This window comes from Chelonoidis abingdonii, chromosome 11, assembly GCF_003597395.2.
Source record: "Chelonoidis abingdonii isolate Lonesome George chromosome 11, CheloAbing_2.0, whole genome shotgun sequence".
In the NCBI taxonomy this organism is placed as follows: domain Eukaryota; kingdom Metazoa; phylum Chordata; order Testudines; family Testudinidae; genus Chelonoidis; species Chelonoidis abingdonii.
Genome location: NC_133779.1, coordinates 50,425,397 through 50,442,959, shown reverse-complemented (window position 1 = coordinate 50,442,959; position 17,563 = coordinate 50,425,397). Strand labels below are relative to the sequence as shown.

At 50.8% G+C, this 17,563-nt stretch overlaps 1 protein-coding gene across 2 annotated transcripts in view; it reads right to left on the bottom strand.

Moving 5' to 3' along the window:
• ADAMTSL4 (ADAMTS like 4) overlaps positions 1 to 16,755 on the bottom strand; it is a 134,210-nt gene extending 117,455 nt beyond the window's left edge. Inside the window, exons 1-3 of one of the 2 annotated variants that reach the window (XM_032790120.2) lie at positions 16,701 to 16,755; positions 16,202 to 16,311; positions 703 to 863 (exon numbers count right to left, since the gene is read on the bottom strand). In XM_032790120.2, the coding sequence (XP_032646011.1) occupies positions 703 to 734 (32 nt within the window). In that variant the 5' untranslated portion in view covers positions 735 to 863; positions 16,202 to 16,311; positions 16,701 to 16,755. Of the gene's footprint in view, positions 1 to 702; positions 864 to 16,201; positions 16,325 to 16,700 lie in introns of those variants that run through there. The other variant, XR_012656852.1, reaches the window with a different exon arrangement.
• Between the last annotated feature and the right edge of the window lie 808 nt (positions 16,756 to 17,563).

Genomic DNA, 17,563 nt, shown 5'->3' with positions numbered 1-17,563 from the left:
CTCCAGACAAAGGAAGTAAAAAACATTCCACACTGCACCTGACTGCCTGTGCGGCGTGGAACGTAAGGAGGTGAGGAAGGAGGGAATTCCCTCCTGATCCCAGCAGGTGGTCACTCGCTGCCCTGAAACCTGAGATCTGATTAACCATGTTACCTGAACTTGCATGGCTTCCATTCATGGGCCAGTGAACAGGACACAGGCTGTGAGGCAGAGAGCACAGGAGGAAGGATGGTCCAGTGATTAAGACACTAACATGGGATTTGGGTCAGCTGAGCTCAACTCCCTGCTCTGACACAGCCTCTCTGTGTGACTTTGGGCGAGTCCCTTAGCTGCTCTGTGCCGCAGTTTCCCCATCTGTGCAATGGGGAGAAAAGCACCGCCCTGTGTCCCGGGGTATTGTGAGATACACGCATTGCAGACAGTGAGTTGCTCAGATAGATTATTCCAGGTTCTGCCCTTGACTCACTGGGTGTGCTTGAGCAAAGCACTATCCCTCTAGCTGTAAAGCGAGGGATGAAATGGCTGTAGCCCTATGGACACAGCAAGCCACAAAAATAAACCGAGCAGGGGTTGGGGCTACCTCCTGCAGCAGTGAGTTCCACAGATTGACTGAAGTCCCTGTGCATCAGATTCCAGGTCTTTCTCTTCCCTACCCCATCATATCTAAACCTACAAAGAAGCTCAGGGACTATCCCTCCTTACCTGCTTATCCAGCCTCCATAAACAGATCCCATCCTGCCTCAGTTCCTTCCTTTGAGGTGGAGGCTCCTTGCTTTACTTCTTCAGAAGATCTCCTCTCCTCTTCCTCTCGGCATTTGAGCTGTCCTGAGAGTCCCAGGACTTTTTAAGGCGTCCTTGCCTCCCTGCATAAAAATAGTAAGAGACAAAAGTCAATTCCTGTATAAGCTCTTTACCTCCACCGTAAATATTGACCACGCCTCCAGGCAGTTCTGATTTTAAGGGTGGCTCTGTTCTTAACCCTAACACTGAATCCCTTAGGGACATTTTATAATCAAAGAACCAGCTGCATGGGGGAAGCATCGTTGCAAATGTGGGTGCACCACAGCTCTCTGCTGGAAAGAACTGGGAACTGCTCGCTCTGTGTCTTAGATGCCACACTGCAGTGAGGATTCTTCATTAGCTCAGGTGGCAGAGGCCTATGCTTTCAGAGAATGAGGATGGGATTGATAACCCTGAGGCTCTTGTGAGGTTCCCAGCCAGCTCAGGTGCAGCATTGCCAGCCTCCAACGCCAGGAGACAGGCCTTCAAAAAATCATGAGATTGAAAAAAAATAATGAAGTCAGGGATCTTGTTATTTCCTTTCTGGGTTTAGAGTCTTTTGGGGAGTTACATGTTTCAGCTTTTCTCTCTAACAATGAGGGTTAGGAAAAGTCTTTTCTTATTGAAATAAAAGCTGAGAGCTCATCATCACCTGACTCCAGGAGCTGGACCTTTAAGGAAAATGACAAATCTCGCAAGACACCCAATAAAATCCCAAGAACTGATGCCCCGCTAATGGCGGCTGCAATTATCAGAGGGTACGCGTCTATCCATTGTCACGCCTCTTAGTGCAGCGGGTGTCGTTCAGTGTGGCTGCTCCTCATAGAGGGAGGGTTTCAATGGGACGGGTGCTTACAAAGCATGAGATTTTCACATGAACCTATGGGAATCAGACACCCAAATCCCACTGAAATGAGAGTTAGGCACCAGACTCCCTTAATCTCCTTTGGAATTCCACACCTAAAATGCCATCAGTGAGTTCGGTGACCCGCGCCCCAGGGAAGGAGAGGGTATGAATGGGCATCACCCAGATAAAGCTGAGGCCAGGCTAGATCCCAGGGATGACTTCCAGACCGTGAGATCTCGGCGATGGCAGAGCAGCTCTCCTGAGGAACCCTGAACAGCAGCTGGGAAATATCAAGCACAAGCATCGCTCCAGTGCGGGGCCCCTCGGCAGACTGGATGGGACAGGCTCATCCCATCTTCAACGTAGGCTTTATTGAGACACCTCCAGAGGATCCAAGCCCGGGCTGGAGAGGGCGGGTCTCCTGGGGATGGGACCAGCTTCTGACCTACTCCAGCTCAAGAGTAGCTGCAGGTGATCGGTTGCCTCTTGTTGACATCCCACAAGGTCGTCAGAAACGGGGCCCAGGCGCTAAGATCTCATGTGCAGTCCCCACGGGCCAGTTCAACCCTTGGGGGGCAATTAGCACCAACTACAGCCACCCTCACCAGCGCTCAGCTCCCCGGGAACTGGACCTACCCAACCTGTTTGAGAAAAAGGGCACCTGACTGTCGCTGCTGCTGGCTACTGCTGCTCCGGGCTGGGGTCCAACAGGTAACCGAGGGGGATGGATGCTGCAGCCCCTTCTCAACCCACTGAGCCATCCAGCCCTCACCCCAGAGCCAGGGCCCATCAGGCAACCAAGAACCAAAGTCGGGGTTGCTGCTCTCCCAGATGGTCCCATTAGGGTGACCAGACAGCAAGTGTGAAAAACCGGGACGGGGGTGGGGGTGGGGTAATAGGAGCCTATATAAGAAAAAGAGCCAAAAATCAGGACTGTCTCTATAAAATCGGGACATCTGGTCACCCTAGGTCCCGTCCAGGGAAGTACTGAGCAGTGCAACACACAAGCTTGGCTCTCCCACCAGCCCCCCCGCCCCCCACCTTTGAAATAAGGACTTTCTGTTAGATCAAAATTCACCACAACCCCTGAGACTTTGCCCTCTGGTTCTACCCAGAGCAATGGCTAGGAGAAGCCACCCACTCTGTGCCAGGATCCTGGGGGAAAGCCTGGCCCCTCCAGGCAGGATGCTGTCAGCCCGGACTGAGGGCTTCTTTTTTGGCACTCGCCTCTGTGCTTTGTGGCAGGAATCTGGGCGGGTGGCAACGCACTGCGGCCAGTGGGACAAAGTCGGTCACCACACAGCGGGAGCCAGCGGCCCACAGCAAGCCAAAATGTACACACACACACACACACACTGCACACACAGATCCACTTGCACCCGATCCAGAGATACAGCACACACGGACACACCGCCTTGTACACCCTGTGCCCCATTTCCCCCAGTGCAGAGTGGGGGGGCTGTGATGCTCCTTAGGCAGAACAGCAGCTTGTACGCCCCCGGAGTTCCCTGCCCCTGCAGGGCCGAGGTCCCGTCCCCAGGCTGTGGGGGAGGATGGCTGCACGCTGTTCAACTGTCCTGATAAAGAACTCCCTCTGCAAAGACCGAACTGTTCCTTCCTCCGCTTGGGGCCATTGCTCCTTACCCAGGCTAATTCCATCCTTCCTTTAGATGGCTCCCTTGGAGGTATTTAAAAGCTTTGATCACTTCCCCTGAGACTCCAGCACTCTCAGGACTAGGAGTTTAACCCCTTCCGCCACTCCTGTTACGTTTACCACCCAGCCTTGAAATCGTCTTCCTGCACCTTGGGCAGAGGTGCTGCAGATGGGCCGGCACTGGGACTCCCCTGCCCTTACATGTGACCCCTCTCTGCACCCACCCGGGAAGCGAGTCAGTCCCTGGAGCACTTCCCAAGAAGCTCTGCTCTGTTCACATGGTAGCACCACTGAAGCCAATAGGGTCCCTCTGGATTTCGCCCTGGATCAGTGAGATCAGAATCGGTCCCAACAATGCGTTTGCTACCAACCCCCTAGGTCTCGGGTGTATTGCATCCAGGGTGCTGTCCCTCTGCGCCTGTCTGGCTGAGCTGTTGTGCATTCATCAGCACTGGATGCAGACGTGGGGCCTGATCCTGATCTCAGCGGCGCTGGTGTAATGCCACTGTCATCCATGGGACTTGGGTGCAGGAGGGTGGGGTCAGGCCCTGGACTGCAAGTGAACGTACTCCTCCCTCTCGTGATTGTTGAGAGAGACAAGGCGGGGGAGGTAATATCCTTTATTGCAGTGGTTCTCAACCAGGGGTGCCGGGTCCCCTGGGGGGCCGTGAGTAGGTTTCGGGGAGGGCTGCAAGCAGGGCCAGCATTAGATTTGCTGGGGCCCAGGGCAGAAAGCTGAAGCCCCACCATGAAGCCTGAGCAACTTAGCTTTGTGGGGGCCCCTGTGGCATGGGGCACTGGGCAGTTGCCCTGCTTCCTACCCCCTAACGCTAGTCCTGGCATTTAAGTACAGTTGTTATGGCAGAGATGAGTTTTTAATAGTATCTTGGGGGGGGCCTCAGAGAGAATCTTGACTTTACTGGACCAACGTCTGCTGGTGGGAGAGAGAAGCGTTCGGGTTGAAGAAGATGAAAGTTTTGTCTCTTTCACCAGGAGAAGCTGGATCCAAACGAACAGATCACCTCACCCACTTCGTCTCTCTCATATCCTGGGACCAGCGCTGCAGACAACCGCCAGTTGTTGTCGGATGGTGGCACCTAGACACCCATCACGCTGAGCACTGCGTGAACAGAGCAAGTGACAGTCCCTGCCTCGATGAGGACCAGACCAGGCAGGCTCTTATCCTGCATCTCAGTTGCTGCAACCTTCTCCTCTCTGGCCCGGACAGATGCCATTTGGCCTCGCTCAGAGACATTCATGAGGCTGTTGCAAAGATGGTTTTCCTGGCCCATCGCTTGGCCCCTCTCTGCATCCCTCCACTGGCTCCCTCTTCTCCATTGCACCAAACATCGGCTACTTGCCTTCACTTTCAGGAGTCAGGACCCTTCCCAGCCCAGCCCCTCCCTCCCTAGCATCTCTCCCGCACCATCGAGATGTCGACCCACGATCCCAGCTTCTGTCGCCCATGTGATGCGTGGGCAAAGGAGCCCCTTTGTGCTTCCTCCCCTGCTCCTCCTCACCCCAATGGGGGAAGCTGCCTGTCAATGTCCACAAAACGACCTCCTTCTAACCCCCCTCAAAACACTCCTGAGCCCGGCTGGGGCAGAGACTGGCTTTTTGTCCTGTGTGTGGTTCTTTTTCCCTGGGTTTTTGGCGGGGGTGGGTCCGTGCTGGAAGGACTGAAAAAGCGGGGTAGGGGGACACGTTTGCTTCAGCCGCCCCTTCGTTATGGTGGAGGCAGGACCAGGCCAAATCGGAGTGAATGCCATTGCAACTTGGTGCATGAGGTCACAGTGCCACATAAATTTGGCCCAGCCACCCCTATGTGGCCAAGCGAAGAGGCTTGGCTGGGGTGCCAGCTGGCTGTGGTCAGGGGCAAGGAGGGGCCCCTGCTCCCCTCCTCCGTCGGGCCCCTGCTGAGTTCAGGTTCTCAGAAGTATGAGGATAGTGGTCCTTTGGCTTCTCATCTCTGGCACCCAAGGGCGCAAGGGAATTCAGAATCCAGTCCCATTAGACAATTTCTCTTCTTGGGTCTTGCGCTGTCATGTTTAGGTTCCCAAAATGACTAGGGGCGGGGGGCAGGGGGGCGTGCAACTGTTTCCATAAGAACCACAAATGTTTTTGTTGCTATTTAAAATAAGCCCCCTGGTCACATTTCTATTTACGTTCAACTCCCTATTTAAAAAGTCATCCATGTAAATCAACGCCCCAATCTTGGGGTTGACACTACATATCGCTGGCTCAAATTCTGCAGTCAGTTACTCTTGGGTAAAATCAGACTAGCTCCCCTGGGCCCCTGGCTGTCTCACTTGCAAAAACAAGGTGCATTTTTATACTGAGCTGGCCAGGAATCTCACGACAAAACGATTTTTTGCTAGAAAATGTTGATTCACCAAAACCGAACCTGTCGGGAAGGGACCCGTTTCCACCAATTTCCCGACATGAAAAAATCTTGGGGAAAAGTTTCATAATCTCCCATTTTGCTGCTCTTGGAACAAAAATTTGCGGTTGGACTTAATTTACACTAAAGAAAGGTTAAAAAGGGTCCAAATTGAAATGAAACGTTTCAATCACCTCAAACCAAAAATGTTTTCCATTTGTGAACATTGTTGAGTGGGCCTTAGTGAGAATTAGGCTCTGTTAACTTTAAGGTAGTCATGCTAGATGTGAGATTTTGGCTCTGTCCGCTGTTGGCCAACCAGCCCCTAATCCACGCTCTGGTATTTTTATCTAGTTGGGATGTCTCCAGCTCCTCGTTATGTGGCACTCGCTCAGATGGCCAAGTGGGATCTAAATATGCTGCACCCGCTGCATTCCCCTTTAGCTTCCCAAATCGGTCATGACCAAGCGGGGGATTAGAAATAGCACTAGCTCTCCGGGGCGTGGGAGCATTCAACAAGCCACGGCCAGGCAGCAGGACAACCGCTCAGCCAAGACCCATCTCTGCCATGCAAAGAGCCCGTAACGGAGCTAATGCTTCTAATGCCTGCTCCTTGGAGCGCTGTCAAATAGCCTGGAATAAAGCAGGTCAACACCCCAACGCCCCACCCCAAGGGACTCCCAAATCTCAGCACTAAGGCCTAGCTGCATCCGTTGTCTCTCTCTTCAGTCACTGTGCCCAGGTTCTTATCCCGCTGATCCACTTCCCACATGGCTGGTGAGAGGGAATAGACCCGAAGTGTCCTGAACCTGACCTGATCCAGTCACTAAGCCACACAACCTCCCTGTACATTGCTTGAGAATCAGGCCTCGCTGACTGATGGTTGTGCAAACTCCCTGGCATTGCAAATTATTCACCACTCACCCTGCCAGCTCTCTGATCAGCCCAGCCTCGGCCAGAAACCCCCAAGCCCAGCACGAGCCACTCCAGAACCCTGGACTTCAAAGGTGTGTGTCTATCACGTCACCTGAGCAGGCGCTGCTGTGGAGAAGGCGGAGGATGCGTTTAGCCTCAGAAAGCATCTCCCCAGCCTGTCTGTAATCCCGACCTGGGTCCTTCCTTCTCAGCCCGGCCTAACTTTGCAAATATCCATGGGATCGGGGTGTGGCGTGGGGAGATCGATCCCTCACTGCAGTGTGCATCACCATCCCAGTGGGCCGGGCGGCTGAAGCCTGAATGAGCCTCTGGGCTCCCCTCTCACCTCCTGAGACAGTTCTCTCTGGGGTAGGACTGAGCCAGGCTGGAGATTAGGCTACACGGACGCTGCACCTGTCCTTTGGAGATACAGAGCTCTCCAGCACCGTCAATCCAGCAGTCATCACCACCACTCAGATGTACCAGGTCTAATCTCCAAGATAGCGGAGCCATCACAACGTCCACCAAATCATGTCTGGGAACCACGGGACATTGAAAGACTCCTCCGATGGGACCTGTGCCGTGGGCAGCCCCTAGCTCCGGCAGCACCTGATCCCCAAGGCTAGCGCTCAAGGGCGTTTCAATGCTGAGGATACAGTTATGCAGGGAATCTGACTGGATGATCTTAAAGTCTATGAATCTATGAACCTGCTGGTTCAGCTAAGAATCAAGAGGGAGACGATCCCTCATCAAGGCTTCAGAGGAGATTATACAAAGAGCAGAAAGAAGCCAGGAGACTTCACGCAGTGGTTTTTTGTCTGTGAGGAAAGCAATTAGCTCTAATCACTTTAGAACCAGATCTCTGGGCTTGAAGACATGATAATGTGTGTCCCCAGCTGTCCCTCCACCAAGCTAATGCCTTAAGGGGTAGGGGGAGCGGAGGGCAGGGGTGCTTGGAAAAGTGAAGGTTGTTGGGAATTGGATCAGGTTGTAAAGTGACGTTTCACCCGACATGCCATCAGATACCATCCAACAGGCATCACCCATAGGGCCCCTGATCTGGCCCTGGATTTTACAGTAAGGCAGAGAAAGGTATCATGCCTGCCTCTCCTCCTATGCCCTCCTCAGCACCCTGTTTACCCACTTCTTAGCTCTCAATGCTAAGCGCTTACAGCACTTTTCAGAGATGAACTAATTAACCCTCCCCAAGGTCTCCGGGAGCAAGGACAGTATTATCCTCCCCATTGCACAGAAGGGGAAACTGAGCACAGAGCGGTGCAGTGACTCACCCACGGAATCCTTGTCAGAACTGGAATGAGAACCTCGCTCTTCTCAGACCATCTAGTGACGCTCCCCTATCTGAACTGTCCTTCAAGCTATGAGAAACCCCCATAGCTGCGCTTGTCAGCTAGCCGGTCCTAGAATGCTGGCTGTGAAACTTTCACCAGAACTTGTTAAAAATGTGAACACGATATTAAAAAAGGAGCGTCTGTATTTGCTCCGTCACTCACCACAAGAATAAATAGGAGTCAAAAGACCAGGATTTAGCAATCTCTGTGTCCAACTGGGCTCTCATCCCTGATGCTATTGAGGTACTTAACATTTTTTTCACTTTTGACTGTAAAACCAGGCTGGTCAATTTCACTTCATGTTTTTAGTCAGTTTCACTTTCTAGTTCTCATAGGTCAGGGCAAGTTTATTGTGTTTGAGTATCTGGTCCCACAGAAAAATTAAAGAAAAAGTGTGACAGATGCTAGTCCCATCCTTTACAGCACTACTGCAAAGGGACCAGGTGCCATGGTGATGGGCATGGTATAGGACTCTGTCTAGGATAGAACACAATTTTTGAGATCATGATATTTCCTATTCCAGATCCTTTGAAAATCTAACCCTAAATTGGCATTCTCAACTACCAGATGCTTCCTCTTTCAACTAGAAAGCTGGAAAATTTGGAACCCAATCTGAACGTGCATTTCACACGCCCCAAAATTTGAGATGTGGGATTTTGCATTTGGTTTGTTACAGTGAGAGAGCCAGCCACGAAACCAAGCTTGCAAAACACACCAGGGCTTGGAAGAGTTTTTCTGGGTGGGGCCCAGATCTGGGTTATGAACTGAATCCAAACCCCCAGTGTTAAAGAAACAGCCCTGCTCGGTTTTGTTCAGATTCAAGAGCACAAAGTTTCTGATAACCTCATATGAGCCACCAGTCCTTTGCAGCAGGGAGGTGGGAGTGGGGAGGGAGCAAGGGGAGGGGGGAAATATGCTAGAGGAATTAAGTGTCCAGGGAAAGCAGAAAGCTAAGACAGATGTTTTCGCACAGAAAACAGGAGGTGATTTGCAGATAACGTTGGATGCTGTGAGCTAACTGTCTAGCAAGCCATTTTAATAACACACAAAAAACAATGAATAAAACCAATGCTGGATGCCAAGACAGCTGATGCCTAGTGGAAAAAACTTTCAGGAACACTCTGTATGGAAAAGATCCTGCCTTCACTCCTTTTATTGCTCTCTCTATTATTAAGGGACTCGAGAACTTTTTGCATGAGAACTCAGGAATTTGGCTCCAGTGCTTATAAACTCCCTACCTGAAGGAACAACATCACAGTCATTTCTGTGGCAGTCAGCTACAGGACTACCAACTGCAAGCATCCTAAAATCACTCATCCGGCCCCCCAAAATCATCAGATTGGCTTAAAAATAACAAATAATGCATCTTGAGTCCTTTTTATCTGCTGTCTGGATTTTGAGCCTTCAGGACACACTCAGGACACAAGCTTTTATCTGCCACTGTGAGGGCTAGAAACCTTTTTCTTTTAAACTGAAGATGAGCTTCTTGCACTGTCACGGGACTCCAGCAGCTGGGGGTTTACAAAAAACCCACACCAACTATCGCGATAAAATGTCAAGAGTTGGCAACGCTGCAACGGTGACACCAGAAACAAGAAACATGATGTCAGGAGGGAGAAGGGAAACCCCAGAGAGCGGCAAAAACCCCATTTTCATGCAAATAATCCTGACGGTAATAAAGAAAAAGAGAGAGGAAAACCCTCCATTATAACTAGCTGGCTCAAAACAGGACCGTTTGCCTGGAGACATTTTCCACACAGCATTATGGTCCTTCTGCCCCTTTCTCACTAGACAAGCTATTTCATGTTCCCTAGTAACTAACAGCTGGACGAGAGCAGTGGTTAGGTCCCTAAACAAAAGCCAGGTCATCACAATAAAATGGAGATCCATGATCTTTACAAAGAGCAAGGGGACCCTCAGGGGGGGAGAAGAGTAGTAAGTCATCCCCCTCTTCCCCTGATCTTTAGTCTGACTCAGGGCTGGGCCAGCCCATGTCATAATTTAGAGCAGCCTAAAGGCTGCTCTGAGCCACATGCCCCCAAAGGATCTTTACACCAGCCAAGGACTGCAGGAGCACTTTGTATTATGGGTCCACCTCCTCCCTCCATCAGCCCCCTGCACCTGGTGGGGTATAGGCAGCACAGAGCTGATCAGTTAGATGGGACAGTGATGAAAAGGGGGTGTAGCTTGGGACCAAAACCCAGTCCCAACTCATTTTGTCTGGTCCGTCCCATCACAGATATGAGGCCTGAGTGTCTTTGAAAAGAGACTTTCTCCTCTGTGGGATTTTCAGACCACAGGAGCATCCTGACTAAAACATTGGGACTAAGCACCGCCACTTAGCATGTCGGCAGCCCGTTCCAGGGAGGAGGCATTTCATCCACCATTTCATCTAGAGGCGGCCCAGGACTGACACCTCAAATGCCCTCGGACTTTGAGGGGTTAAGGGAATCCAATTTTGGAACCCGAGCCTTATAGCCCATCCTCCACTCTTCCCCAATCACTCAGGGAGGCATTTTCCCCAGCTGGTGGTAACAGATCACAGAAGTTCAAAGCCCGATTTCCAGAGGGGGCCTTGGATTTTTAGTGCCTCATGTTTTCTGTATGTGTATATACATCTCCTTACTATATGCTCCATTCTGTGCATCTGATGAAGTGGGCTGTAGCCCATGAAAGCTTATAGAATCATAGAATACCAGGGTTGGAAGAGACCTCAGGAGGTATCTAGTCCAACCTCCTGCTCAAAGCAGGACCAATCCCCAACTAAATCATCCCAGCCAGGGCTTTGTCAAGGCTCATATAAATTTGTTAGTCTCTAAGGTGCCACAAGGACTCCTGTTCTTTTTTCAGAGGCACTGAGCACCCACCACACCGATCAGAATCAACGGGAACTGGGCCGCTCCAGCACCCCGCAGGCTGTCTCAAGTTGGGCCCCCCAAATCACTAGTTACTTTGACCCTGATTCAGCAAAGCGTCCAGGCACCATTTATCCAAGCACTTAAACACAGGCTTAGCTGAACGGGGACAGACTTGAGGACAAGCTTAAGTATCTCAGGTTCTCAGGCCCAGCTCTTCAAAGGGATTTCGGCTCCTGACGGCCACTGATTTCCCTTCCATCGATTGAGCTGGGTCTAAATAACCTGCCTAAGGGCCCACGTTAAATGTCAGGTCTAGGACTAGGCCCCAGATCGTCTGGATTGCCACAATGCCTCCCCGGAGACCCGAGGCTGTTCCAATTCATTACGCTCACATATGTTCCTTAACACTATGACGTACTCTTTTCTTGGAGATGCGCTGGAAAAGGAGACAAGGCACTGGGAAATAAAGCAGAGACCCGGAGACAAAAGGAAATGAAGAGCCAACATCAAGAGAACGCTCCCGCTCCAAGCCAAACTGCTCCGCTTAGTTCAGTCCCATTCAGAGTCCCTGCCCTCCGCCCTCCTTTGGTTTGACATCTGCTTTACAAGGCTGCTCAGCACCAGTGGCCAAGCGCTGCTCACGTTTTGGAACACAAGAAAGGATTGCGTCTTCCTGAAACCCAAGAGTTTCAGATGAGCTCAGCGGGTGGGGCGCATTGCCAAGATCTTTGCAAAATCTCACCATCGGAGCTGCTGGGCACTGAGTGCTTTGAAGAATCTAGCCCCAGTCCTGGGTGCCGATCCCCTGGAAATCTGGCCCGGAGTTCTTGGTAGAATCTTGCCTTTCATCTTAACAATCTCACCATCTGCATTAAAGCAGAGATCACCCAACCCCAGTCCTGCAATCAGATCTGGGTGCAGGAGTCCATCTGCACAGATGCCATTGCAGCTGCAGGCACAAAGCCAGGGTCACACACTGCTGCTGAATGCACCTGTAACTAGATGTACCAAGCACACAGTAACGAATCAGCTTCCATCCACACAGGGACAAGGGCCGATCAGGAAAACCATGATGCAAACTGGTGCAAATCAACATCTGGGGCAGAAACGTCACTAACAGAGCTGAATGGGCAATGGGGATCTTTATCCCCCCATGAAAAGTTTCTATGAACATGACAAAATTTCTACCAAATTTTCCCTCACAAACGATTTCAGCAGGATTTCTTTTGGTCTTAAAGTCAAGCAGCTCCGTTCTAAGTGTTTGCAGAATCGGGGCACATCCACAGTGCAGAACAAAAGCCACATCAGTGAGTCTCAGAGCCCAGGTCAACCCACTCCCCCCTTTTCTGGGATTCACAGCCCCAACACCTACATTGCTATTTTTAGCCCTGTGAACCCCAGTCAATTGACCCTGACTCTGATACTTGCTGCCATGGGGGTTTTTCTGCAGTGTGGACGTACCCTCATTCAGTCGTGTGTTATACATACATGATACATGCAAGATCCCTTCTCAAGAGGGCGCTTGACTGAACATTTTAAAGCAGGGGTAGGCAATCTATGGCGCAGGTGCCGAAGGCGGCACACGAGCTGATTTTCAGTGGCACTCACACTGCCCGGGTCCTGGCCACCGGTCCCGGGGGCTCTGCATTTTAATTTAATTTTAAATAAAGCTTCTGAAACATTTTAAAAATCTTATTTACTTTACATACAACAGTAATTTAGTTCTATATTATAGACTTATAGAAAGAGATTAAAATGTGTTACTGGCACGCGAAACCTTAAATCGGAGTGAATAAATGAAGACTCAGCACAGCGCTTTTGACAGGTTGCCGACCCCTGATCTAAAGCCTGGTCCACACCTAGCGTTCGTCCTGATATAAAAGTGCCTTCTGCTGGTATAGTTTATTGCCCCTTCCTGTAAGCACCTTTATACCGGTATAACTAGGGGAGGCTTGTATCGTTTTAACTACCCTGGCAGAGTACACTTTTGCAGAGAGACAAGCCAGCTTGTTAGCAGGGGAGAGGTCTCCTGCAATGGAAAGCTACCAGAGCATCGCCGGTGCGCATAGGGAAAAATCCGGTGTTGGGCATCAGCCCGCATGGTTCTTCCGTTTCTACTTTCTTTGATCCCCACGTGAAAAGGAAGCTTCTAAATGTGATATTTAGGCTAGCAGCGCATTTACTCCAATCAAAGGAATAAATACGGCAGGGAAATGCTATTTGCTCATCTAATGACGTCTCGGGCACCATCTCTTATGTGTCGGGACAGCACCCAGCACTAAGGGTGGCACTCCAGAATACACAGAATAATCCAGGGGCATGTAACCATCTGTTAGGAGGGATCTCACACACACACACACACACGCACACACACTCTCTGCCCTGTCACACCGCGGATTGTAATCTGAACATTGCAGGGCACTGAAATAGCTTTGGCTTTCCATTCTCTTCCACTATAAACAGAGTTTGTTCCGTTCCAGTCCACAATTAGCAAGTTCCACTGCACATTATTTTGGGGACCACTCAAAGCTTCTGGGGCTGCTACTGACCTTAGACTATAGGAGATTCAGGATGGATATGAAGTTTAGTCTCTAAGACTCCGTGCTGGTTCTAAACTGACTTGGGCAGAGGACTTGAAGGCTCGGGGGCAGGATTTAGGGTTAATGGGTGGGCAGGGGTTAATGCTGACATTGCCACTCATATGTATGCTTAGAGGAGGAGTATAATATATCCCAATATCCTTGTGAAATAATACTTTGCTCTTATAGATTGAATGTCATCGGAGGAGGTCAAAACCTTTCTCAGCCAGATGGGATCTGTACTCCGCACTCAGGCAAACTTCCCACAGGAGCCCATGAGACCCTAATCAGTGACACTTCACAACTCCTCTATAACAGCAAGGAATAGTCTCCTCTTGGGAAAACAGAGGCACAAAAACAGTGATGTCAGCTCTCCTAATTTAACTGAGAGTTTTGAGCTACTTGGGGCTTTTCTTGCAGCCCCAGCTGCTGGAGTCACGTGAATACATCAAAATCTCAGCTTCCTGATTGTTTGGGCTTTTTTTTTAAAGTACATTACTAGCCCTCATGGTTATGAAAAAAGCTTCAAGTTGTGAACATCAAAGTCTCAGAATCCCGAGGCCTTACAGAAATCCCACAAAATTTATTCTTTTCTTTAGCAATCTCATCATTTCTAAACTAAACTCATGGATTTTGTATTTTTTTTTGCAGCAAGGGGGGTGTGGAGAGATGACTCATCATTTTCAAACGCTTGTCATTGGCATTACTGAAGAGCAAGCAAATGACTTGAACAAGATCACGCAATGGAAGAACCGGGAAAAGAACACAAGTGTCATAACTTCCAGTCCCTGATCTGATGATTAAACAAACACTCCTCTTTCAAAGCTAGCTCTAGACTGCAGAATCCCTGACAGTCTATCCCAGGGGTAGCCAATTTTTTTTTTTTTTTGGTCAAATTCCAAACTTCTTGGTCAAGGTATAGCCAAGGTCCAGACTCCAGTGAAAATAATAAAAAAGCCAACAACAATATTAATAATAAGCAAATAAAAAGATTGTGGGGTCTGGAGGGTCCAAAGTGCCTGGAGTTCTGGATTTGGCCCACAGTCTGCCTTGTTCTAGCCGCTATTACAGTGCATATGCCCCAGAGAGAACGCACACAAACACATTCAGTGTGAAGTCATTTTTTTTCCACCAAGCAATTCCACTCCACACAGGAGCTTCCCAATCAGCACATTGCAATGTAGTGAAACAATCTGGGACTTTATTCGACACATGGCTCTATAAAGGGAATTTTGCTGGGAGTTGACAGCAGGTGGGTTCTGCTGTAGCACCGCCCACTGCCTGCCACCTCCCAGGGGATTACGGCCCACTAACATTTTCCCTCGGGGATTAAGCCAGGCCGTGTGAACGACAACAGAATCCAGCGCACGCAGTCCTGGAAGGACTGAGGTTCCAATCACCCCAGCAGCAGCTGCAACAATGGGTGATACACATCAAGAGGTGGGTTTTAGGGTCTTTTGGGGAACAGTGCCATGGGCTGGGTGCGACGGGCTGGCACCAAATTGGGGTGAGATTGAAGCAATATGTCCCAGAATAATATCTATCCATCTATCTGTCTGTCGCAGAGAAATGACCCACATCCCATGCTTGCACCTAGGACCACCCAGGACTGAATGGGAGAGACGTCATAGTTTTCACTCTTTGAGTATATCACAGGAGGATACTGCCAGCCAAATGTGGCTATAAATCAGGGTTAAAAAAAACAACTCAACAGCACGCTTTAGGGTTCTTTATGCAATGCAGGGTCCTTTTACATTTCTCTCACCACAATCCTTTTCTCTTTTAGTGACAACAGCAGAGCAGCCAGTGGCTTCCATTGCTCAGATTCCTCACTGGATATCTTGGAAAACACAGCCCAAAATACCAGGACCCACAGGGTAGATCTGTGCTGGGCCCAGAAATGGCTAAAGGCCAGAGCTCTGCATTTACCTTTCTCTTCCCCTCTGTAACCTGTCCTTGTTTGTAAACATTCCCCTCCCTGCCCCCTTCCCTGAGCCCTTTGAAATGAAAGAATCTGAAGTATTTTGGGATGCCAAAGTGAAACAGTAGAACCGCGTTTTGCTGTTTCCTACTGCACAGAGGCGCTCAAAATCAATGGGGGGGGGGGAGGGCGCTGCCTCAGGTCCAAAGCCTTCAAGGGTGAGAACCACAACTGAGAAGAAGAAAACCGTTGAGGAGGGGGGAGAATTTCTCACTTGCAGGTTCCATAAACAAATGTTTCCAGCTATTTCCCAAGCAGGGAAGGGGCAAAGCTTTGTCCCTGAAAGAAATAAAAGTAAAAGCAAAGTTGATGAGGCACTTTTTTTGTGTGTGTGGCTTGCGAAAGCATCGCCCCTGGCTCCCGTTGGGCACGTTCCAGCCACTGCTTTCAACACACCCCAGTGCACACAAATGCACACACCGCGGTAACGATGCCACACCCACGATGGGCAGAGAAAAGGGGAACTTTAAAAAGCCAGATTGACTTTTTGTTAAGCCTCTGGTGTCTGAAATATTATGAACCCCCGGCCCACCCTGTTGCTTTTACAACAATGCGCCCAGTGGTGCTTTCAGGAGGACATCAGTGCAAGGCAAAATATTACTAGCAGATGAAAGATTCATTTGCAGCCAAGGGTGGTACAAGAAGACCCATTTTAAACACACACACACACACTTTTCTGGCACTTTCTGGGGAGTAGCAGCTGAAAGATTGTCATACACCTGTTGGGGTTTTGAGACTATTAGCCAGCAGCACACTCAAGCAACAGGTTTCAAAACTACAGTGAAACTGACCCAATTCCAGGTAACAGGCAGGAGAAATCCACTTATCTACAGAGAATAATCAAGCCGCGTCACTTACCTTCTTTCTGAAGAGCTCCCGAGTCACATCCAGCGGTTGGGGCGAGGGGGCTGCAGACTGGACGTTTAACCCTTTGGCTCTGGAGTATGTTTTGAGAAAGAAACTTGCTCCTGGAGAAATGGGGGGGGGGCAGAGATTATATAGGATGGATGTGGATAGATGGGGGGGTGTATGGGGATAGATAGCTAGATAGATGGGCGAATGGGGATAGATAGATGGGGTGGATGGGGATAGATAGAGAGGGGTGTGTGTATGGGGATAGATAGATCTAGAAAAGATCTAGATCGATCTAGAAAAGGGGTGATGGAGGGCTAGAAAGAATCAGGAGCTGGAGATAATATTTTGGGAGGGAAATCCACTGAGTAGCTGGTAACGCCAGATGTTTCGCTTGGGATCGAACAGCTGGTTCCTTTTCCAAGGTAGAAAACGCGCTTTTCCAGCGTCTCCGGACGCCGCCAGTCCAGTACTGCTGATCCCGGGGAGGTTGCAAGCCCCTCACCCCGCTTCTGCTCCGCGCCCACCTCCCCCTGCAGTGCGGGCAGGGGGTCCAGCGGCCGCAACTTTCCTGCTGCTCCCTTCGCCCCCCCGCTCCCAAGCCGCCGCGGGCGGGTGCAGCGGGGCCGGGTCACCCCGCCGGTCGCTGCCTCTCTCCGCCGCTGCCTGGCTGCCGGACCGGGGGCTGGTCAGTTGCAGCCGGTCCCCGGGTGCAGCCCCCCAGGCGCGGATCGCAGCAGCAGCCGCCGCCCGGCCTCCTCCTGCCCCTTCTCCGCTTCCTTCCACCGGCAGCCCCGGCCGCCCCGCCTCCCCCCGCAGCCTCCGGCCGCGCACCCCTCCCCCGCGCCCGGGGCTTGCTCCCCCCGGCTCCTACCTCCTTGCATGAAGTTACTGCCGGCGAGAGGCTCCCAGCGCCCGGCCTGAAAAAGGACCGAAGAGAAAACCGAGCGGAGCCGAGCCGAGCCAAGAGACCCCCCCACCCCCACAATTGCCAGCTCTGATTCATACATTCCACCTAACCACCCTCTGACCCCTACACCCCCGGGGGCTGGAAATTCAAAGGCAATCATCCCCTCCCCCCAAGTGGGGTGATTATCCACACCCCTCCGGGGGTGGGGGGAACTGAGGCATGGAGAAGGGAAGGGACTTTTGCCCAGGTTGACCACATAGCAAGTGTGAAAAATAGGACACTTTTTTTTTTCCGGGAGGGGGAGTGTATAGTTGCAAGACAAAGCCCCTCATATCCAGGGCTGCCCAGAGGATTCAGGGGGCCTGGGGCAAAGCAATTTAAGGGGCCCCTTCCATAAAAAAAAGTTGCAATACTATAAAATACTATATTCTTGTGGGGGCCCCTGCAGGACCTGGGGC